The following is a 24,125-nucleotide window of genomic DNA, read 5'->3' on the forward strand; positions in this document are numbered from 1 at the left end:
TCCAGGGACTTGAGATGGTGTTGCACGAGCCTCAGGTTGTTGTGAGTTGGATGGAGAGGAAGACCTGTGGGACTGAAACAAGGCTGACCAAGAAGGGACACTAACACAGATTTCTTGTTCAGGTTGGTAGTTGTTTAGGAAACCTGTTTTAAAGGGAAAATCTTCCTCATTGAATATAACATTTCTAGAAATAAACAATCTACCTGTGGAGCTAAGGCATTTATAGCCTTTGTGGGAATCACTATACCCTAGATTTACACATTTAATCGAGTGGAATTGAAACTTGTGAGTTTGATAGGGTCTAATACAAGGATAACAAGCAACTCCAAAGACTTTGAGAAATTTATAATCAGGTTTCTTTTTGTAAACAACTTCATAAGGGGACTGATTTTTCACAACAGGTGTTGGCAATCTATTTATCAAATAGACAGCCGTCTGAAAAGCATCCCACCAGAATTTTAAAGGCATTTGTGCTTGAGCTAGAAGGGTCAAGCCCATCTCAACAATATGCCTATGTTTCCTCTCGGCTCGACCATTTTGAGCCGAGGTATGAGGACAAGGATGTTGAAAGTCTATTCCATTTTGAATGACACAATCACTAAAGGACTGAAATTCACCTCCCCAATCAGTTTTGAGAGCTTTGATTCTCCTCTCAAACTGATTTTCCACTAGCTTTTTAAACTGAATAAAAGTTGAAAGAGCCTCATTTTTTGTTTTGAGAGGATAAATCCAGGTATAGCGACTATGATCATCAACAAAATGAATATAGAACTTGTAGTTTGTGTTAGATGTGACTGGTGCAGGACCCCATAGGTCTGTGTGTATTAAATCTAAGACATTTTGGGCACGATGAGAATTGGTATTAAAGGGCAAAGCATGCGATTTGCCATATTGGCAAGCTTCACAGAAATGTTCTTTTTCATTAACAACAGATTTTACATTAAGAGTGCTTAACACTTGACTCAAAACACGACTGGAAGGGTGACCCAATCTCTTGTGCCACTTATCCTTTAGGGAATGAAAATTGTGTTCAGCAACATGCCGATCACTTGATTTAGACACTACACCAGTAAAAGGTTTCACAGACAGAGAGTTAGACAAACTAGGAGAACCAGTGCTCAAACTTCCTTGTTGGCTAGCAACTTGATACAATCCATCTCTAAGAATCCCTTGAAGAAGTACCTTCTTTGTGTCCAGGTCCTTCACAAAACAACATTTGGCAAAAAATTCAACAAACACATTATTTTCAGATGTCAGTTGGGAAATACTAAGCAAGTTCTTAGTAATATCTGGTACATGCAGAACATTATTTAGGACTAAATGACTGTTATCAACAGAGAGTAAAGAGCTTTTACCAACATGGGTAATTTTTAACTGATTACCATTTCCCACAGTAAGAGTATCCTCACCATTGTAGTCAGTCTTGTGAGTCATATTGTTGCTGTCAGTAGTAATGTGGCTACTAGCTCCGGAGTCCATGTACCAAGCCCCATCTTCAACCATCTCAGGTGTAGCAACAAAAGCAGAAGCCCCATTGTTATTACCAGTTTGCTGACCTTTGTTTCCAGATGTAGAACCAGATGCAGTAGGATCTGAACCCATGTAGTTTTCGTCATAACGATTGTAACAGTACGCTGCGGAATGACCGTAACGACCGCACACCTGACATGTAGGTTTAGTGTTGTTGTTCCTTCCACCTCTGCCTCTGAATCTACCAGGACCCCTGCCTCCTCTCTGTTGAGGCTGACTTCCACGATTTCCAGGACCAAAATGACTTGGCTGGTTGTTTCGATTGCCAGAAAAACCAAAAGGTTTTGTTGCAGCAACATTTGCAGAAGGAGAGGAAAGATTGAGATTCTTTGTAGCTCCTGATAATGTTGTCAACCTGTCTAGTTTGCTATCAAAGCTTAAAAGAATATCCTGCAACTCTTGCCAAGAGGTAGAAACTCTGGCTTCAACTTGTAGCACAATAGGTAAGTATTCTATATCAAGACCAGAAAGAATATTTGAGACAAGTTGTTTTTCAGGATATGGTTCACCTGCAAGGGCCAGAACGTCTGCCCATTGTCGTTTTTGACGAAGATAGTCAGCCATGGACATGGATCCTTTCCTGGCTGTCTGAATCTTAGTGCGATACTCATCCATCTTCACGCGAGAATGAGCTCCAAACAAAGTTTCCAACGCTTGCCACAGACTTGAAGCTGAATCACAACCCATTACTTCAGTCACAATGGTTTCGGTCATTGACCCGTAGAGCCACCCAAGAAGAAGCTGGTCATTAACAATCCACGTTTCGAACTCTGGGTTTATCACAACGTTTCCTTCTCCTGCATCAAGATCCCCAGGGAGGAACTCAATCGGCTTCACCTTGGTACCTTTCAGATATCCGTCCAGCCGATGACCACGAACAATGGCAGACACCATTGTTTTCCACAGAGTATAGTTATTTCTGTCGAGTTTAAGGGCAAAGGGTTGGTTTAATGTGCTAGCAATATGGGTTCCAGCAGCACTTGCTGAAGGAACAGAGGATTGAGCAACTGCACTTGCAGCACTCTGTTCTCCTGAACGAATCGGAGTTTGTTCTGCCATGGAGCAATGAGCAACGAAGGACACCACCGGTGTGAAAAGTGCTCTGATACCAAGTTTGAAAACCAGAAAAAGAAGAAAATAAACCAGAGAAATGAAAAATGCTCAGCTCAAAGAACAATAGGCTGGCTGCTCTATATTTATACTGACTAGGGCATTTACAGAGGAATCATCTAGAAATGGTCGTACAATCATGACCTCATAATTACAAAGCAAAGAATAAAATAACAGAATTGTACAATTGAATATTCTCTAGGGATCTGTACTAATCATTACAAAATTGGTTATGACACCTTAGCAGGTAAAAGGGTAGGTGAGGAATTTCATTTCTTGACACTACATATGACAAATAATGTGAAACATGAAATATGCAATATAAATGATGTTATTATATTTCTTGCAACAAATTAATAATAGAGCAATGATATATTTAACTGCAACTCGAGCTCCATAATTTCATTACAACATTTCCTCCAATCATCGAAAGTCAATTGAATTAGCAGTTATATAGCTAGTCATGAACTTTAGAGTTAACAACCATGTTTTTTCTGCCGATCAATTTGTTCATATGTTATATCACAATCAATTATTATAGCATCAACCATGAACCTTGGACTTCATAAATAATCAATGAAATAAAAATATTGGAGAAAACAATTATAAACTTGCTCATGAAACCCATAGTGACTTGCGAGTAACCAGCCAGTGGTGTTTGACATTTATGGTAAGTTCAATCCATAAAGAACTATTCAAAGTTTCAATTAATGCCAAATTCACATAGTTGAACATAAAATAGAAATAATTAACAGGATGATTTCATAGAATCATATATTAATTAAACTAACAACAGCATAGAATTTCTTTAAGATATAGCCAAAAAATAAAGAACATACTTGATCAAAAGTAGGAAAAAAAAAGACCCTAAAGGAAAGAAGAAAATATAGCAACAATTTATATGACTCAAAAGAGGGGTTTAATCATGATAAAGTACAATGAACAAATAATAACTGAGATGCTTCTCTTACATGCATGTTGTACTTCTTTGAGATCTAAATTTGTTAGTAATCTGACGCAAAAGCAAGAAGATAATGGAATAGTGAAAAAAGTAACTGGAGCAATCTAAACCGTAAATTTTAAAGAAAAAATTAAAAAACAATATATGAAATAATTCTCTTATAATTAACTGTGTGCTCGTCAGCGTGTGACTGAAAAAAAAAATTCGGCATTTGGCTTCATTTCGGATGCCTTAGCATGCACCTCAAAATTCTTGGAACATTTTATCAAACACAGTAATATATGCTCAAAAATACTGATGATCTCAACAACTTTAATTAGCACAAATATTAGTGCTTGTGATCATGATCAAATACTAATCCAAGTACAGGTCTGTATAAATATCGCATGCATATTATACAAATAAGAAAAAGTACCTACTTGCTAGTAATAAAAACCACAAGATCCTTAATTAAGCTACGTGATCAAAGCTCAAAAAACTTAAAATATATTACTTATTTTTATTATTAAGAACAACGAACAAAATTACAATGAGGAATATTCTCTCAAGAAAAAAAAATAAAAATAAAAAATAAAAAGAAAAGCTATCCTGATTCATATGAATAATGCTTTAACATATCCGATAACAGAGCCACTTACTATATGGTAACAGAAATAATATTTTCGGCTACCATTACATTGAAACCAAAGTATACCATTCACAAAATCAATAGGGAAAAACTTCATTGTAATCAAATGTAAATTTAAGAAAGCTGAGGAGATCTCTATCACTTGTTCATTCCAACTATAATCATTCTTCATCACCAAAACCCTAAGCCCATGTTCCTTACTCAATTCACCAATAGCAGGATCAGATTCCCAATAAAAAGGAATGAGCTTGGTTACATCACAGAAAATATTTCTTGGAAAATTTCTAATAGTCTCATATTCCTCTGTCCTTAGATCAAACAAAGTAACCCGTAAATCAAAACTGCCTTGATGAACAAGGCAATAAAAGAAGAGCATTTTCTTCCTATCATTTGACATGAGCACAATTTGATCTTTTCGAAAATTGGGTTGTAGGGGTCTCCAATTTTGGTCACCAAGTTTGAGAATTTCTTAACTTTTTTCGGAATTGATGATAAATTTAATGTCATGAGTGAACCAATCATAATAAAACACATTTCCGAGAATTTTTTCGGCCTGAGGAATGGGAAGCTGTGTTATTTCTCCGGTTCCCAGGTTTCGAACGCGGCAGAATACTCTGTGACGATGCTCTATTATCAAGCCCTCATAGTTGTTTGGGATCTCCATGGAAGAAAATAGAAGAAAAGATATGATCGTTGTTATATTTTTTCTTATTTCTTGAACTGATGAACAGAATTACATGAAATGCAAGAAAAGGAAGAAAATGATTTAGACATTAATATGCATAAATTAAGAAAGAATTATAATACAATAAATAAAGCTATATATAATAATATGAAAAAGAAAAAGTTACAAAGAAGAAATATTATACCTAGCTTGGGATTTTTGAAATTTTCTTGACTTTGCAAATTCTTAAGTTGAATGGCGCACGTACAATTGAAAAGGAAGAATTTGCAAGAACTATATAGATAATTAACAAATAATTAAGATGATCATTAACAATGAGAAAGCAATAGAATATTATGTATGGTAGAGAAGAGAAGAGAACTTACATTATTGAATTGAAATTATTTGCTCTAAGCTGAGATGATAATTATGTCTCTCTAATCTCTATTATGGCGGCACTGTGTTTGTTTACTTGTGATGAAATTAATTACTTTGGTCTCTCAACACTAATTCTACCAACTATTTATAATGTAAGCACATTTATAACCGTCACAAGATTTATTTTATTTTATTTTGGTTGCAAGATAAAACTCGGTTTCAATAAGCTAGATGAAGAAACACAAATTATTTTTAAAAATTAGACCAATTATGATCTTTTTTTTTTATTAAGGTATAAAAAAGAAATTATTAATACTTAATCCATTTTCATTTTGTTCTAATATATGAGGAGTGCTAATTACAACCTCCTATATTACAATCACTTAGTTAATCTCTACATCCGAACTTATATGTCAGAATTTTATTGTTTTAATTTTTTTTGTAGCAGTATTTGTTATATTTACAATGTCATACCTTGTAAAATTATAAAAAATTTCAAATAGTTTACAGTATGAAAAACAAAACTTTCGGATATTCTAATTTACCACTTGTGTTTAAAAAGTTTTGAACCTATTTTTGGTATTATAAACTATTTGAATATTTTTTAAAATTTCTAGAACTGATGTTGTAACTCACTGCAAGAATTATAGTTTTTAGTGACAGCACTATGAGTGGCGCCATGCCCCCTTTAATGATGACAAGTTTTATTTAATATCAGTGAAGATAATATCGTTACTGATAATATTTTATGAATTTTGAAAAAAAAAACTAGTAGGATTTTTCCCTCTAAAATATTTTTTCATTTATTTATTTTATCTTTTATAAATTTTTTTCATTCGAAAGAATCCAAACCCCTTCCCTTTGTTATCAATATTAACTAATGTTAGTTAGTTTCCTGTTAATTCACAAAGTTGACATAAACACCATCTTGCCGTGAATGATCTTTCGGTGAAGATGCAAGCTAATGCGGCCTTTGGCAATGGAAAATTTGGTGTTCGACCTTTTTGCCAACTCCAATTCTGTTGCTCCAACCAATCAACAAGCACCACCAACAGGTCGAGGCATGACTTTTTCCAGGTTTCCTAATCAGAGGGTGGTGTGTCAAGTATGCATGAGATTGGTCATGCACACTACTGTTGTGTGTGTCATTATCGTTTTGACAAGAATTGGACAGCCCCAAAACCAGGTTACCTTGCTAATTGTGCCTTTTTCACTGAATTAAAATTTGACTGCGATCCTCAAGCATACACCACCACTATTGTGCAAGACTTTCACTACAACAAATTTGGTCATTAGCGGCGGACCACAATATCCGCCGCTAATGGGGCGGTTTATTTTTTCTTTAAAAAAAGATACTTTTAGCGGCGGCAGTCCGCCGCTAATGCCCGCTGCTACTAATATTAGCGGCGGACCCTGTCGCAAATACTCCGTCGCTAATGAATGGGCGTGATAAATCCCACTCATTCAGTTCGAATATTATTAGTTAGTGGCGGGGCATTAGCGGCGGACCCTGCCGCTAATAATAATTAAAAAATATAAAAAAGCTTTTTATAACTATTAGCGGCAGACTATCTACCGCTAATAGTCTGCCGCTAAGAACTCTATAAAAACCCCATCAGACCTATTTTCCCCTTCTTCTCTTTAAATCCCAAACTTCTGAAACCCTAATTTTTTCCTCCATTTTTGACCACCAGCAGCTGAGGTCTGATTTTGGCGACCACCATCCCCACGTCTCCGATTCCTCTTTGCGTGCAGCTACAAACAGGTATGGATCCTAAACCTTCCCTTATTTCTCAGTCCGATTTTGGGTTTTTATTTGTTTTTGAATTTTTTATGGCTTGTTTGTGATTTGTTTTTCTTTCGAACATATATAACTGTATGTCTGTTAGTGGATTAGATTTTGATCTGTTGATTGCCGAAAAAATTTGTGGGAAAAATTTGTGGATTAGATTTTGGTTATTTTCTCTGTCTTTTGATTTATATGTGTATACATATTAATTTTTGTTATTTTGTATATATATATATATTTTATTTGAGTATATTTTTGAAATCTAATGTATTGTCTGTGTATTCTATACATATAATATATATATATATTTTATTTATATATGTGTATATATAATGTATATAGTTTTGGTAAATGTATATATAATAAATAAATATATTTTGTACAGTTTATTTACATATTTGATTGTAGTATATTTTTTTTTATTTATTTACGGTGGAAATTGCTTTGTAAGTCTAAATTTGAGGGTGGCATGGGATTCCGTTCTTTTGTACATTACAACCAAGCTCTACTTGCAAAACAAGCTTGGCGAATATTTGACATGCCCACATCTTTACTGAGTAGACTCTTAAAAAGTAGATATTTCTCAAATAACAACTTTTTAAAGGCTCGACTTGGTAACTCTCCATCTCTTACTTAGCAAAGCATTCATTGGGGACGCGAATTGCTGCTCAAAGGCCTTACATACAAGGTCGGTAATGGTTACCATATTCAATGCGGATTTGACAAGTGGATACTAGGACATACGGATTTTTCTCCGATCAATTACACAGGCCCTCCATCTTTGAATGTGGCTGCCTTAATTATGGAAAAAAGGGAGTGGAACATCGAGCTTGTCACTTCATATTTTAGCCACCTCGATACAGAAAAAATTCTCTCAATTCCATTGAGTTTCTTTCCCTCGAATGACAGATTAATATGGCATCATACCACTTCGGGGATTTATACTGTCAAATCCGGTTTCCATCTAGCTGCCACTTTGGATGAGCAAGATCAATCTTCATCCTCGAACCTCCATAGTACGTGGTGGAAAACTTTTTGGAATTTGTCTCTTCCATCAAAGATCAAAATATTTGCGTGGAAAGTTATGCACAATGCACTTCCAACTGCCGCTGCCTTACATAGGAGGAAAGTGATTGATTGATCCCCTGCCTGTTTAATGTGTACCAATGCATGGGAATCCATTGGGCATGCCTTATTCTCTTGCAAGCACGCTAAATCGGGGTGGGAAAACACTGGCTTCTCTTTCGATTTTCGACAAGCACAACAAATGTCCAATGGTGATTACCTTTTCCACCTTTCGACTTTGCATTCCCAACTTGATTTTGAGCTTATTATATGCACAATGTGGGCTATATGGTCAAGTAGAAACAAGAACTTACATGGTAGTGCAAGTTCGGATGGAACAACGGCTTCTTTGCAACAACGATCGTCGCGCCATCGCTACTTCTTCCAAAGAATGACCACAATGTAACTGCTGTCCGTTTGCAGCCTCCAACTGGTATGGGATTAAAAATCAACATTGATGCTGTTGTAAATTCTGCAGCAAAAAAATTGGGGGTAGGTGCCATTGGTCGGGATCATGGTGGCCATGTTGTTGCTGCTCTTTCCAAGTCAGTGCAGGGCTGCTTTCGGTCAGATGAGATGGAAGGCAAGGCACTTTTCCACAGTTTGAATTGGGTATTGCAACATCAAATAAGCATCACAAACATTGAGACCGATGCTCTTAGAGTCTTCCAAGCTCTAACCTCTACATCGACAGATTTATCTAGTTTCTAAGATTTAATCTTAGATGTTCGTTATCTTTTATCCTTTTTCCCTGAAGCATAAATCTCTCATACTAAGAGAAATGCTAACCATGCTGCTCATGGTTTAGCTAAACATGCTTTAGAGTTGGATCAAGACGTTTGTTGGTTAGGGGAAATTCCCTTTCCTATTTTCACTACTGTTGTAAACGATTGTTGATATAGTAGCTTTCTATAGTCATGACGACAAAAGGTTTTAGGAACAATCCACCAGAGATAGTGCCTTTGAGATATCTCAGCAACTTCTTGCATGCTTCCCAAAGTAACATTATTGGAGATTTGAGAAATTGAATGAGTTTTTTGATAGCGAAGGCAACATTTGGTCTGGTAAGAGTAAGATATTGGAAAGCCCCAATTATGCTTCTGTACAAAGTAGGTTCTCTAAATGGTTCTTCATCATTTAAAGACAGTTTTGTTGTATTGCTAATAGGTTTAGAGCAAACTCTTAGCTCCTTCCATATGAAGCTTAACTAGAAGATTTGTGATGTGTTTAGTTTGAGACAAGAACATCCCATTAGAATCTCTAAATATTTCCAAGAAAGTAGTGATTATCACCTAAATCTTTAAGAGAAAACTAATTGTTGAAATCTGTAACTAGTTTAGATATAAGATTCTTGTTTGGGTCCGTTCCTAGAATATCATCAACATAGACTAGGAGTATAAGAAGGATGTCGCTAGTACCATACACAAACAAGGATGTGTCCGGTTTTGATGTTTTGAAACCCCAAGTAGACTAGTTTTAAGTTTGTCATTCCAAGCTCTTGGAGCTTGTTTAAGAACATAAAGAGCCTTGTGTAGAAGTCATACATGATTTTGGTTTGGTCTGATCTACAAACCTTGGAGGTTGTTACATAAACACTATCTTAGTTAGAAATCCATTAATAAATGCATTGCTAACATCCATTTCAGTGACTTTTCAATTTGAAGTAACAACTAGAGACAGTACAGTTCTGACTGTAACTGGCTTAACTACTGAAGAAAATGTCTTCTCATAGTCAATACCTAGGGCCTGCATATAGCCCTTTACTACTAGTCTATTTGAACATGTACAATGAACCATCAACATTGAGTTTCACCTAATGAACCCACTTGGTGACAAGAAGAGTTCCCTAAAAAGTTCAAAAGTGAAAAATGGCATGATATGGTCAACAGAAAGGCAATAAGAATCATGAATACTATTACGCAAATAAGACAAGGACACTTACGGCAACAAGCATGTGACGGACATAGTTGGTGAGATAGATTGGGTCTTTGCTAGCAGCTGAAGCCCATTGGTCCATGCTCAGCTCAAGCCCATTGGATATCTTTACTTTTGTAAATTTTATTGAATTCGAAAAGAGGAAATTACACTTAATATAATATTTTTAAACTTTCTTCGAAAAATATGACAGTTTTATGTTTGCCCACTTTTTATGGGCTTGGTTATTTTTTATTTTTATTTTATGGTATTTATTATGCTATTTTTTGTAATTATTAATTTGAAATATCATATTTTATTAATTTTTCTCTCTCATTCAACCCTAATTGTCGAAATTGTTTTTCTCTCTTAATCACTCTAACTCCCTTCTCTTTCGATTGCCAGTCGTGGTTTTCAATTCGCTCACCCTCCCTCTTCCTCTCTCATTTTACTTTCCTCAACCTTGTCCTCGTGACCGTTGCTCGCTCCAACAGAGCTATTTTTGCCATTAATAAGTGTTCAACATGTCACCATAACAAGGACATTTGATTGTGATTCGTAGTCATTTATTGTTCATCCCTCTGTTTTGATTTTATTGCAAAATACAGTCACTAAAACATTGTATATTTTGAAAGGAAATTTTTTTTTTAGGACACAGTGGATTGGGTAGGCCCAAAACAGATATTAGCTCACACAACAAAAAATCTTAATTTTAGTCACAATAAAAGTTATGATCAAAAGTAAAAAAGTTGTGACTAATAAATTTGTGGATAAAAGTATTAATCACAAATTAAAATCACAATTTATTGTGACTACATGTATTTTTGGTCACAATACTTGTTGTGACTAAAACTAAATTAGTGACAACTTGTATCTAAATATACTATGTATTATTATCACAAGTAACTTTTTGTTATAACTAAAAGTCACATTTAGTAACAAAAAATTTATGCTATTCTGCCACATCAAATTTGTTTTGCTTGCCAAATTAAATTTTTAATTTACATTGTTATTTTTTATGTCACGGTCAGTAATGCTAATAAGGTTGTTATTGGCTTGGTAAAGCATGCTCTAAAGTTTGATGAGGTGATAATTTTTTGATTTGGTATTCACTCACTTATTTACTCTATTATTGTAAACTAACTATACATAATAGCAATAATTTTCCTTGAAAAAATATTGATTTACAGGTATGCATGGTTCTATATGTCGATGACATATTGCTTGCCACTAATGATATATATGCTTATTGCACGAATCTAAGAGATTTTTATCTAAGCAATTTGAGATGAAAGACCTTGGTGACGCCTCTTTTGTTTTAGGAATTCATGAAATACGTCGAGATCGTTCTCGGGGTATTCTTGATTATCACCAAAGAGCTATATCAATAAAGTACTCAAAAGGTTTGGCATGCAAGAGTGTAGACCATACCCGTGTTGCTAAAGGAGACAAATTCAGTCTTAGTGATCAATGCCGCAAAAGCAGCCTTGAAATTGAGGAAATAAAAAAGATTCCCTATGCATCAACTGTAGGGAGTCTAATGTATCTTCAGGTATGTAAGTGTCCTGATATTGCGTACAATGTTGGGATGTTAGGTAGATATTTAAGCAACCCTAAAATCCAAGCACCTCACTTTGAGCTTAAGCCCTTCATGTTTCAAATGCTCCAAACGGTTGGTCAATTTGGTGGGTCGCCAACGGAAGATCCTCACCTGCATATTCGCTCATTTTTGGAGGTGAGTGACTCTTTCAAACTACAAGGAGTAAGTGAAGAGGCTTTAAGATTGAAGTTGTTCCCATTTTCCTTGAGGGATCGGCCTAGAGCATGGCTTAATACTCTTCCTCCCGATTAGGTGACTAATTGGAATGATTTGGCTGAAAAATTCTTCAGAAAGTACTTTCCTCTAACAAGAAATGCAAAGTTTCGAAGTGAAATCATGTCCTTTCAACAATTGGAAGATGAAACTACTAGTGACGCATGGGAAAGATTCAAGGAGTTGTTGAGGAAGTGCCCACACCATGGTATTCCTCATTGTATTCAACTTGAGACATTTTACAATGGTCTCAATGCAGCATCTAGGATGGTGTTGGATGCTTCCGCTAATGGAGCCATTCTTTCCAAATCTTACAATGAAGCTTTTGAGATTTTAGAAAGGATAGCTAGCAACAACTATCAATGGTCAACTAATAGAGCTCCTACAAGCCGAAAGTAGCGGGCCGGGTGTTCTTGAAGTAGATGCTTTGACCGCTCTAACAGCTCAAATGGCTTCAATGACCAACATTTTGAAGAATATGAAAATGGGAGGAAGTGTACAACCAGCTGCTGCCATTCAAAGGGCAGAAATTTCTTGTGTGTATTGTGGTGATGGGCATACTTTTGAAAATTGCCCTTCAAATCCACCTTCGGTTTACTATGTGGGTAATCAAAACTTCAACCGCAATAACAATCCATACTCAAACTCCTACAATCCGGCATGGAAGGATCATCCAAACTTTTCATGGGGAGGTCAAGGGGCAAGTTCAAGTGGAGCACAAGCACAAGGAAAACAATCATTTCCACCGGCCATAATATCAACAACCAGGACCTCAATAACCTCACCAACCTCAAGGCTCTCAAACTAGTTCTTTGGAGAGCTTAATGAGAGATTATATGGCCAAGAATGCCACTGTAATTCAAAGCCAGGCAGCATCTCTTCGGAATCTTGAAATTCAATTGGGGCAATTGGCCAATGATTTGAAGAATAGACCACAAGGCACGTTGCCTAGTGACACCGAAAACCCCAGAAGCGATGGCAAAGAACATTGCAAAGCGGTAACCTTGAGAAGTAGAAAAATTCTTGAGTCAAATGTGGCTGCTACAGGCAGTAAGGAGCCCTCTTCAATCCAAAAGGAGGGGGAACTGAAGGAAAAACCAGCAATTTTAGCTGCTGAAATTCCCCTAGTAGTTACAGCATCCAGTCAGCATTCTGTTGCAGAAAAGTCTTTTCAAAAGCCACCTCCACCATTTCCTCAACGGTTCAAGAAGCAACAAGACGATGGTCAATTCCGGAGATTTCTTGATGTTCTAAAGCAGCTCCACATCAATATACCATTAGTGGAAGCTTTGGAGCAAATGCCAACCTATGTGAAGTTTTTAACGAACATTTTGACAAAGAAAAGGAGGCTTGGCGAGTTTGAAACTGTCGCTTTAACAGAGGGCTGTAGTGCTATGTTGAAAAGTAAAATTCCAACCAAAGTGAAAGATCCGGGCAACTTTGCAATTCCAATTTCTATAGGGGGTCAAGATGTTGGAAGAGCTCTTTGTGATTTGGAAGCTATTATTAATCTTATGCCTATGTCTATTTTTAAGAAGTTGGGAATTGGAGAAGCAAGGCCAACCAGCATCACTTTGCAATTAGCGGATCGTTCCATGGCTCATCCAGAGGGGAAAATTGAAGATGTGTTAGTACAAGTGGATAAGTTCATTTTTCTGGCCGATTTCATTATTCTTGACTATGAGGAAGATAGGGAAGTTCCAATCATTTTAGGGAGGCCATTTCTCTTGCCACGGGAAGAACTTTGATAGATGTTGAAAAGGGAGAGCTTACCACGAGAGCTCAAGATGAGCAAGCCACGTTCAAGGTTTTCCATCCATACGTGCTCCGAATGCAATAGGAGAATGCTTAGCAATTGGAGATATGGATCCTAACATGGTTGAGGAGTCCAAATTCAAAAATAGTAAGAAGGTGAGAAAGAAGATTCCCCTTAAAAAAATTGCTAAGGATCATAAGCCGCGAGAAAGCAAAGACAAAACATCATTTGAACCTAAAAAACCACCCAGAAAGAAGAGAAAGAGAAAGAAGTTTAGTAGAAAAATTTGGTCTCAAATGTTTAAAGTTGGGCGACAAGTGATTTTTACTAACTCTTTAACGAAGGCTACTCATGGACGACTAGATTCAAGGTGTGATTTATCTTTCTTGGTGGTGAGAGTATATCCCGATGGGGTGGTGGAACTACGTGATGCACTTTTAAGAAGAAAATTCTTGGTGAAAAGCCAAGGAGTGAAGTTTGGGGGTGGTGAGGTCAACCAAGCAAAGACCTCCATCACTTTGAAAGAAGCTTGAAGAAGGACTTCGGGTTGCCTTGGCCTTATTGTATCACATTTGGGCAACCCAAGAGTGGAAGAACAAGATTATATTTAATTATATATATATATATTATATAATAAGTTTGGGTGCCACCCCTTGCAAAAAGAAAGAGAAGAGTGTGATTAAAATTAAGTTTGGGGTGTGCCAGACCTTGAAAAAAAAAAAAAAAAGAAAGAAAAAAAAAGAAAAAAAATTATTATATACATACTTATATAATTACATATATATATAACCTTCAATTTCCTATAGTTACTAATGATTTTGCTGTGGTGTGGTGATTTTTATTGTTGGTGCAAAGCAGGGAATGATAGAAAAATAGCCTGCCGCAATATGGTGTGAAGCAGATTTGTGTGCTAAAGCAGTAAGTCCCAGTTGTTACAGCATTGCATCAGCATCGCTTCAGCATTTTGAAGCAGGGAAGAGTCTGAATCTTGAGGGAGTTTTCTTTTTCCTTAAATTGCTTGTTGTGTTTGATTGTTTAATTAGTTTACTTTTATTGTTGTCTTTAGTTGTGTGAGTGATAAACATTATGTGGAGTAGATGTGTATTAATCATGTTATTTTGTCAGGTTTGTTATGTTCTGTTTTAGCTTGCAAATGAGAAAAATAGTGATTGTAATTTCAACTTGGTTTAGGGTAGCACTCGATGATGAAAAATATCCATTTCTTCCTTTTGTGGAGTGTCTTGGTTTATGTGTTGAAAATGTTAATTTTAAGTGTTATTCTTGTCTAAATGCTAGCCTATGAGGAATGCTTTCAACAATTGTGTGCTTGTGTTATCCCACCATACTTTGAGTTTCAAGAATAGCTAACTTCTTGAGAAAGTTTAAGCATCTAGAATTGGTTAGTGTAATCCTTGAGGCGAAATCCTAGCGAGCTTTATAACTTGGAAACGATCTAGGCCATTCTTGAACGATTGAGCCTTTCTAGCCAACCCGAGAGTATTTAATTGTCAATAGTCACCCAGAATTGAGCCAAAAGCCTTTTTTTTTTCTTGACACCCATCAAAATCACTATATCCACACATATACGCACAAAATGTTATCCTTCACAACCCAAACCTAATTGCTTAAGTTATCAAGGACTAATCAAACATTAATGGGGTTAGGGAAGTGATGATACAACTTTACAAAATGTGGTTAAACAAGTTCACATTAGAGATGATGATAGGATGTGAGTCGGGGTGGTGAGAGTTTTGATTCACATAACACTATAGATTCCTTCTCTTGCTATATATTGATATGTAAAAAAAACGAAAAAAAAAAAAGAAAAACAAAAAAATATATATACATATATGTACAATCAAAGTATTAAATAAAATAAGAGAGAGAAAAAAAGGGACAAGTTTAAGGCTAAGTTTGGGGTGTACCACCCCTAATCAAAGAAAAAGGTTGTTGTTTTTTCTCTCTTTATCTAGTTTATTTGAGCTGGAAAAAAAAAAGAATACACATATATATAGCACATACATATAGCAAGAGAGTGGGAACTAGATTGAATGAACATTGTGGGTTGAGAATGAAATCTTGGGTGAGCGCTTGAGAGAGAAAAAAAAAAGTCCTTGATAAATTGAGGTAATTAGGTCATGAGCCTAAAAATGTCATCCTTTAACAAACCCGAGCCTAAACCTCACATTTCAAGTCTATTTAAGTCCTTTTGATCTAAGTTGTAAAGCTAAGCTACATTAGTTGAGAGGATTGCACTAGCTCAGCTTATGGAAGCAAACTTTTAAACTTGAGGATCGAGGGTACTTGTTACAGAAATTAATTCAAGGTGTTGGTGGGAAGTATTTGCACACTTTAGTGATTTAATTACTCTTGGTAAGCATTAAAGACATAGATATCATGCAAAATTCTGTTGAAACACACAAGTCAAGGCATATTCACTACCACCAATTACACTTCCATTCCATCTAATTCTGAGAGCATTTTCGTCGCTAAACCAAGTGTGAAAGAGCAATATTTTCTCTGCTGCAAGCATGTTAGTGTCGCTGTCATTTTCTGTTTTTATTGTTTAGTTCTTTTTGTTTTTCATTACTCGAGGACGAGCAATACTCTAAGTTTGGGGTGTGATAACTCTATGGTATAGAGTTATTTTTATGCTTTTAAACTAAAAGTATTGTGAGAAGAGTAGTGAAAATGTGTTTATTTTCTTAATTTTAATTAGTTTTAGTGTTATTTTCTATTTAGTAAGCTAACTTTTAAGTCTTGTAAATATTGATATTGTTGGGTGTGTTTTTCCAATTGATTGTGCTTGTTTGTTGTTGGAAAAGGAAGAATTAAATTGATAGGAAAATGAAAAGGAAGCAAGGAAGAAAAGGAACACAAGCTTAAATTGGGGCAGATTGCTGAAGCAATGCTGAAGCGAATTCAGCATCCTGGCAGTGACGTGGATACACGAGTTTCACATATCCACCTCAGCAAATTCGGTCCAGTCACTCAAATTACACCAGCTGGCTGATGTGGAGGAAAAGGAAATAACCTAGCGGGCCAAAGTGGAAAAGTTTGGGCTTCTATTTTGGGGTATGAAGTTTGTACCCTAAAAACCCAACACCTAAAAGAAGAGCAATAAGGAAGTACACCTCCATCATTCTCTAACATGTAAGGCAGCTGCCATATTTTTTGAGAGGAGCTTTAACTACAGCAGAAGTACAACATAGAAGAAAGGAGAGGTGACCAAGTTTCTAGTGTTTGATTTTTCTTTTACCCTTCTTTAATAGTTTTCTGTTTTCTACTTTCTTTATTGTTGTTTGTACTTAGTAGAAAAAACTCTGCGAGATTGTAAACTTGGGCAGCAGCCATGGATGAGTATTTTTCAGTTTGGATTTTAGTTTCTTACTTGATTATGAGCTAGATTTTCGAGGCTTGAATGGCTATGAACTTCTATGTTGGGTATGATTAATTTTTAAGCTTACTTTAGCATTTTCGCCTTTGTTCATTCAAGTGAGTTTCATTTTATTAGATTGTATTTTCTTGGCCATGAATAACAATTTGCTAAGCTAGTTCTTGTACCGGAAGGGCTAGATCTAGTAGTTCAACTTGAATGGAGCAAGTGAAAAACGTAGATTTAGGTTTTTTCTATGTAAGTGGAATAGGAATATTTCATTTACCTTGCATAACTTAAAAAATTGATGTTTGAATAGTGTTCTGCTTGCTCGTTTGATATAGGAATATATTGAGCTAAATGGTAAAATTAAATTTGTGAGTGTTGGAAAATTCTCACAAGCCTAGAGGAATTTTTTTTGTTATCTCTGTGCAGAATGCTAGAGTAAAGTTGAACCGATGCTGTAACACCTGGAAAACAAAACCTGACTAGAAGGAAATAGCTATTCAAGCCATTTTTATCATATTACATTTTTTATCTTGCAAGCAATTTTACTAGCAGCAGTAGTATTAATTTTAGCAAGTTTAATTCGTGTCATTTTTAATTTTGGATATTACTCAACCATTTTCATGTTATTTCCTCTTACTTTAAGTTGTAATAAGTTAGTTTTACATCAAACTTTGTTTGCAATCCCTGTGGAGACGATCTTACTTATCACTTTATTACTTGTATGACTGCGTATACTTGCATATATAATTTTCACAATAGTTTACAAAAGTTAATGTGCAACCCTAATGACAACCTTTTAGTCATAACATAAGTTTTTTGTGACTAAATGTGACTTTTAGTTATAACAAAAAGTTACTCGTGACAATAATAAATAGTATTTGGATACAAGTTGTCACTAATTTAGTTTTAGTCAAAAAAAAAAAATTGTGACAAAAAATGCATATATAATTAGTCACAACAAATTGTGATTTTTGTAACTAATACTTTTATCTACAAATTTTTTAGTTATAACGTAGGAATAAAAATTTATAATTAGTCACAATTTTTTTACTTTTAGTCACAACTTTTGTTGTGACTAAAATTAAGATTTTTTGTTGTGTGGGCTAGGCATCTGTTTTGGGCCTACCAATCCACTGTATCCTAAAAAAATATTTCCTTTTAAAAATGTACAATGTTTTAGTCAGTGTATTTTGCAATAAAATCAAAGCACATGGATGAACAAAAAACAACTACGAATCACAATCAAAAATTTAATTTGAGAAGCGAAACAAATTTGATGTGGCAGAATATGTCGAGCTAGCATAGACTGAAAAACTACTTTTAAATTTGAAAATAATGATTGATGCTACTTATGTATATGGGTTAAGACAGTGCTAAAAAAAGACCTTTGATGACAACTTTTTAGTCATAACATAAATTTTTTGTGACTAAATGTGACTTTTAATTATAACAAAAAGACACTTCTGATAATAATACATAATATTTAGGTACAAGTTGTCACTAATTTAGTTTTAGTCACAACATGTATTGTGACTAAAAATACATGTAGTCACAACAAATTGTGATTAATAGTTTTATCCACAATTTTTTTAGTCACAACTTTTGTAGGGACTAAAATTAAGATTTTTTATTGTGTGAGCTAAGCATCTGATTTGCGTAATAGTATTCATGGGTCTTACTACTTTTCTGTTGACCATCTCCTGCCATATTCACTTTTGAACTTTTTAGAGAACTCTTCTTATCGAACGATGGTCTTAGGTAGTAACAGACATGACCCTGGAGCTTGGGAGCCTCTGGGCTGAGTGCGAGGATGCCGTGACCAAGAAGAGTTCCCTAAAAAGTTCAAAAGTGAAAAATCGCATGATATGGTCAATAGAAAGGCAATAAGAATCATGAATACTAAGTGTTCAACATGTCACCATAACCAGGACATTTGATTGCGATTCGTAGTCATTTCTTGTTCATCCCTGTGTTTTGATTTTATTGCAAAATACAGTTACTAAAACATTGTATATTTTGAAAGGAAAAATATATTTTTAGGACACAGTGGATTGGGTGGGCCCAAAACAGATGCTTAGCTCACACAACAAAAAATCTTAATTTTAGTCACAATAAAAGTTATGACCAAAAGTAAAAAAGTTGTGACTAATAAATTTGTGTATAAAATTATTAATCACAAATTAAAATCACAATTTATTGTGACTACATGTATTTTTTGTCACAATACTTGTTGTGACTAAAACTAAATTAGTGACAACTTGTATCTAAATATACTATGTATTATTATCACAAGTAACTTTTTGTTATAACTAAAAGTCACATTTAGTCACAAAAACTTTATGCTATTCTGCCACATCAAATTTGTTTTGCTTGCCAAATTAAATAATTAATTTACATGGTTATTTATTATGTCACGGTCAGAAGTGCTAATAAGGTTGTTATTGGCTTGGTAAAACATGCTCTAAAGTTTGATGAGGTGATAATTTTTTGATTTGGTATTCACTCACTTATTTAATCTATTATTGTAAACTAACTATACATAATAGCAATAATTTTCCTTAAAAAGATATTGATTTACGGGTATGTATGGTTCTATATGTCGATGACATATTGCTTGTCACTAATGATATATATGCTTATTGCACGAAACCAAGAGATTTTTATCTAAGCAATTTGAGATGAAAGACTTTGGTGACGCCTCTTTTGTTTTAGGAATTCATGAAATACGTCCAGATCGTTGTCGGGGTATTCTTGATTATCACAAAAGAGCTATATCAATAAAGTACTCAAAAGTTTTGGCATGCAAGATTGTAGACCATACCCCTATTGCTAAAGGGGACAAATACAGTCTTAGTGATCAATGCCGTAAAAGCAGCCTTGAAATTGAGGAAATGAAAAAGATTCCCTATGCATCAACTGTAGGGAGTCTAATGTATCTTCAGGTATGTACGCGTCCAGATATTATTATTAATTTAAAATACCATATTTTGTTAATTTTTCTCTCTCATCAAACCCTAATTTTCTAAATTGTTTTTCTCTCTTAATGGCTCTAACTCCCTTCTCTTTTGACTGCCAGCCGTGGTTTTCAGTTCACTCACCCTCCCTCTTCTTCTCACATTTTATTTTCCTCGACCTAGTCCTCTTGATCGTTGCTAGCTCCAACAGAGCTATTTTTGCCATTAATATATAAGTGTTCAACATGTCACTATGACAAGGACATTTGATTGCGATTCGTAGCCGTTTCTTGTTCATCCCTTTGTTTTGATTTTATCGCAAAATACAGTCACTAAAACATTGTATATTTTGAAAGGGAAAATATTTTTTTAGGACACAGTGGATTGGGTAGGCCCAAAACAGATGCCTAGCCCACACAACAAAAAATCTTAATTTTTTATGTTTTGACTTTTTCCAAATTCTAATCAGAAAATAGTCGAATTCAGGCTTGAAGTTTTGAGCTGTATTTTCTTACACTATTTTCTCTATTTTATATATCTTCTTTTTGTGATATTTTTTTTATATTTTTTCGATCTTATTCCTTTGATATTTTCTAATCTTCTTCTATTTTAAATCTACAAAAATAAAAGATAAAAAGCGTAAAATTGTTCCAAATAAGAGTAGAACTAAATTAAAAACACACTAAAAATTATCCTAGAAATAATACTAAAAAAACCTAACACCATGCTCAGCCAAAGCCCATTGGATATATTTACTTCTCTAAATTTCATTGAATTCCAAAAGAGAAAATATAATATTTTTAAACTTTCATTGAAAAATATGATGGTTTTATGTTTGTCGACTTTTTATGGGCTTGGTTATTTTTTATTTATAATTATATGGTATTTATTATGCCTTTTTTTTTTTTTTGTTCTTATCAATTTAAAATACCATATTTTATTAATTTTTCTCTCTCATCAAACCCTAATTTTCTAAATTATTTTTTCTTTCTCAATCGCTCTAACTCCCCTTCTCTTTCGACTGCCATCCGTGGTTTTCAGTTTGCTCACCCTATTCTTCTTCTAACATTTTATTTTCCTCGACCTATTCCACCAGATCGTTGCTAGCTCCAGCAGAGCTATTTTTACCATTAATATATAATAACATCCCACTATTCTTGGATTTTCTGAATTTGATCATGAAAATTAAGCACTAATATTATTGTGCTGAAATTGTTGAGATCGGTATTTTCGAGCATATTCGATCAATAAGTACTACTGTTTGATCAAATGTTACAATTAAATAATTTCGAATTAATACTTGACAAGGAAGAAGATGAGAAACTACCGCCCAAGCTTAAAGATCCGAGTAGTTTCAATATCCCATGCTCAATAGGGGGTTCGATACAAACGAAAGCTTTATTTTATCTAGGAGCAAGTATCAACTTAATGCCCCTATCTATGTTTAAAAGATTAAAATTATGAGAAGCCAAGCCCACAACAGTGACTTTACAAATGGCAGATCGTTCTTTGACTCATCCACGAGGTATAATTGAAGATGTTTTGACGAAGGTTGGTAAGTTCATCTTCCCTGCTGATTTCTTAATACTTGACAAGGAGGAAGATGAGAATATTTCTAACATTTTGGGAAGACCATTCCTAGCAACATGAAGAATATTACTTGATGTACAGAAGGAGGAGTTAAAGATGTGTGTTCAAAAAGAAGAAGAAACTTTCAAAGTATTTGCCGCAACAGAAATTCCTACTTGTTGTCGACTGGAAGTTGTAACGGATGGTCGAGAAGTCACTACCAACAACAAGAGAGAGAAGTCTAAAGAACGATTTCAAACTGTTCGACGACGTATGAAAAGACTGTTGTGTGGGAATTATGAAGGTGACTCTCAATCCAAGGACAACTTTAATAATTGCAACGTTGGAGGACAGTTTTTTTCGTTTGGCACAAGGGCTCTCATGGATGCAAGATGTGGATTCCACCCGCCGCCACCACCACCACCGCCATACTGACATGACGCTCAGGTAAGTTCCCTTCTCTTTAGTTTTAAATGTCACGTTGAGGACAATGTGTCACTTTAGTTTGGGGGGTAGTGAACTTAAATTTTAAATTTTAAATTTAAATTTCAAATGTGGAAGTTGACTAAAAATTGTAATAAGAGGTTAAAATTAACATTCCTGACGTATTAGAATAAAAAGAAAATGGATTTGGTTTTAATTTTTTATTGATATCTTAATGGAAAAATAGATCATAATGGTCTAATTAATGTGTTTTTCTTTCATCTATCTATAATTGAAGCCCAGTTTATTTTAAATTGCAAAACAAAAAGAAAAAAAAAACCTTGTGGCGGTTTTAAAGTGCTTATACATTATAAATAGTTGGTAGAATTAGTGTTGAGAGACCAAAGTAATTAATTTCATCACAAGTAAACAAACACAGTGCCGCCATAATAGAGATTAGAGAGACATAATTATCATCTCAGCTTAGAGCAAGTAATTTCAATTCAATAATCTAAGTTCTCTTCTCTTCTCTACCATATATCATATAATTTATATGACTATTTAAAAAAAATATAAAGTTGAAACTAATATATTTGTTTCTTTATGGTGATTGATTTGAACTTTAAATTCAATCTATATATATTTGTCTTATTATTACAATCAACTAAAATATATATAACAATTGAATGTAAAAAAAAAAATTAAAAAAAAATATTAGTGGTCGGGTTACTATTTTTTTTCTTTATTGGACGGGTTTGCACTTAGATTTTTGTAACACGCGCGATCTTTATAATGAATTGAATAAAATGTATCATAAACTGACCAAACCGACCGACATACACCCTTAGTTGTTATTATAAGTCTTTTTTTTTTTTTTTGTAGTACTGTCTTAACCCATATACATTAGTAGCATTAATTATTATTTTCAAATTTAAAAAGTAGTAGTGTTTCAGTCTATGCTAGCTCAACATATTCTGCCACATCAAATTTGTTTTGCTTCCCAAATTATTTTGATTTACATGGTTATTAAATTATTTGTCTACTTTTCTCTAAAGTTAGTTATTTTATGTCACACGGTCAGAAGTGCTAATAAGGTTGTTATTGATTTAGTGAAACATGCTCTAAAAAGTTTGATTAAGAGATAATTTTTTGATTTGATATTGACTCACTTATTTACTCTATTACTGTAAACTAACTATACATAATAGCAATAATTTTCCTTAAGAAAATATTGATTTACGGGTATATGGTTCTTTTTTTCTAACAAAAAACAGTTTACAGTACCAAAAATAAATTTGAAAATTTTTAAACATGCATGATATATAATCTGGAATAATATCAAAAACTCTTTTTTCGGTACTATACTTATTCCGAATGTCCTAAAAATTTACAAGAATAATATTACTATAACAAATACCGCTATTAAAAAATTAAAAAAAAAAATCCGTCATGTGATTTAAATGTGAAAAGTTTATTAAGAAACTATAATAAGAGGTTAAAATTAATTAATATTCCCAACTAGAATAAATGGATTTGGTATTAATTTTTTATTAGAATCTTAATGAAAAAATAGATCATAATGGTCTAGTTAATGTGTTTTTCTTTCATCTATGTATAATTGATGAAACCCAGTTTTATTTTGCAAAACAAAAAGAAAAAAAAAAAAAACCTTGTAGCGGTTTTATAGTGCTTATTATTACATTATAAATAGTTGGTAGAATTAGTGTTGAGAGACCTTAGTAATTAATTTCATCACAAGTAAACAAACACAGTGCCGCCATAATAGACCATTTGGATCATTTGGAGGGTTATGATGTATCTTCAGAGAATAAAAGATTACATGCTCACATACAGGAAGTCTGATCATTTGGAGGTCATAGGGTACTTTGATTCTGATTTTGCTGGATGCCAAGATAGCAGAAGGTCTACATCAGGCTATATTTTTCTATTAGTTGGTGGAGCTATATCTTCAAAAAGTGTTAAACAAAGTCGACACTTATAGCTTCTTCCACTATGGCAGCAGAATTCGTATCATGTTATGAGGCATCAAATCAGGGAATATGGCTGAGAAACTTTGTCACTAGGCTGCTTATTTTGGAGAATGTAGAAAGATCACTCAATATATTTTGTGACAATAAATCAGCAGTGCTATATTCCAATAATAATAGGAGCTGATCCAAGTCAAA

At 34.3% G+C, this 24,125-nt stretch overlaps 1 protein-coding gene, 1 long non-coding RNA gene and 1 other non-coding gene across 3 annotated transcripts; 1 reads left to right on the forward strand and 2 right to left on the reverse strand.

The window, feature by feature from the left end:
- Positions 1 to 4,067: 4,067 nt before the first annotated feature.
- On the reverse strand, positions 4,068 to 6,216 carry LOC133038879 (uncharacterized). Its single transcript, XR_009688444.1, has 3 exons — positions 5,280 to 6,216; positions 5,099 to 5,187; positions 4,068 to 4,949 (listed from the first exon to the last, which is right to left on the reverse strand). It is a non-coding gene; the product is annotated as an uncharacterized LOC133038879 (long non-coding RNA).
- A 5,741-nt stretch (positions 6,217 to 11,957) lies between these two features.
- On the reverse strand, positions 11,958 to 12,064 carry LOC115696040 (small nucleolar RNA R71). Its single transcript, XR_004007641.1, has one exon. It is a non-coding gene; the product is annotated as a small nucleolar RNA R71 (small nucleolar RNA).
- A 624-nt stretch (positions 12,065 to 12,688) lies between these two features.
- Positions 12,689 to 13,600, forward strand: LOC133039323 (uncharacterized). The gene has a single exon (XM_061118190.1). The coding sequence runs from the start codon at positions 12,689 to 12,691 to the stop codon at positions 13,598 to 13,600; it is 912 nt and encodes a 303-aa protein (XP_060974173.1).
- Positions 13,601 to 24,125: the final 10,525 nt, after the last annotated feature.

The sequence above is a fragment of the Cannabis sativa genome, chromosome 6 (assembly GCF_029168945.1).
Source record: "Cannabis sativa cultivar Pink pepper isolate KNU-18-1 chromosome 6, ASM2916894v1, whole genome shotgun sequence".
Classification (NCBI taxonomy): domain Eukaryota; kingdom Viridiplantae; phylum Streptophyta; class Magnoliopsida; order Rosales; family Cannabaceae; genus Cannabis; species Cannabis sativa.

Coding starts and splice junctions, on each gene's coding strand:
- LOC133039323 (XM_061118190.1), top strand. CDS start 12,689: ATGGCCAAGAATGCCACTGTAATTCAAAGCCAGGCAGCATCTCTTCGG.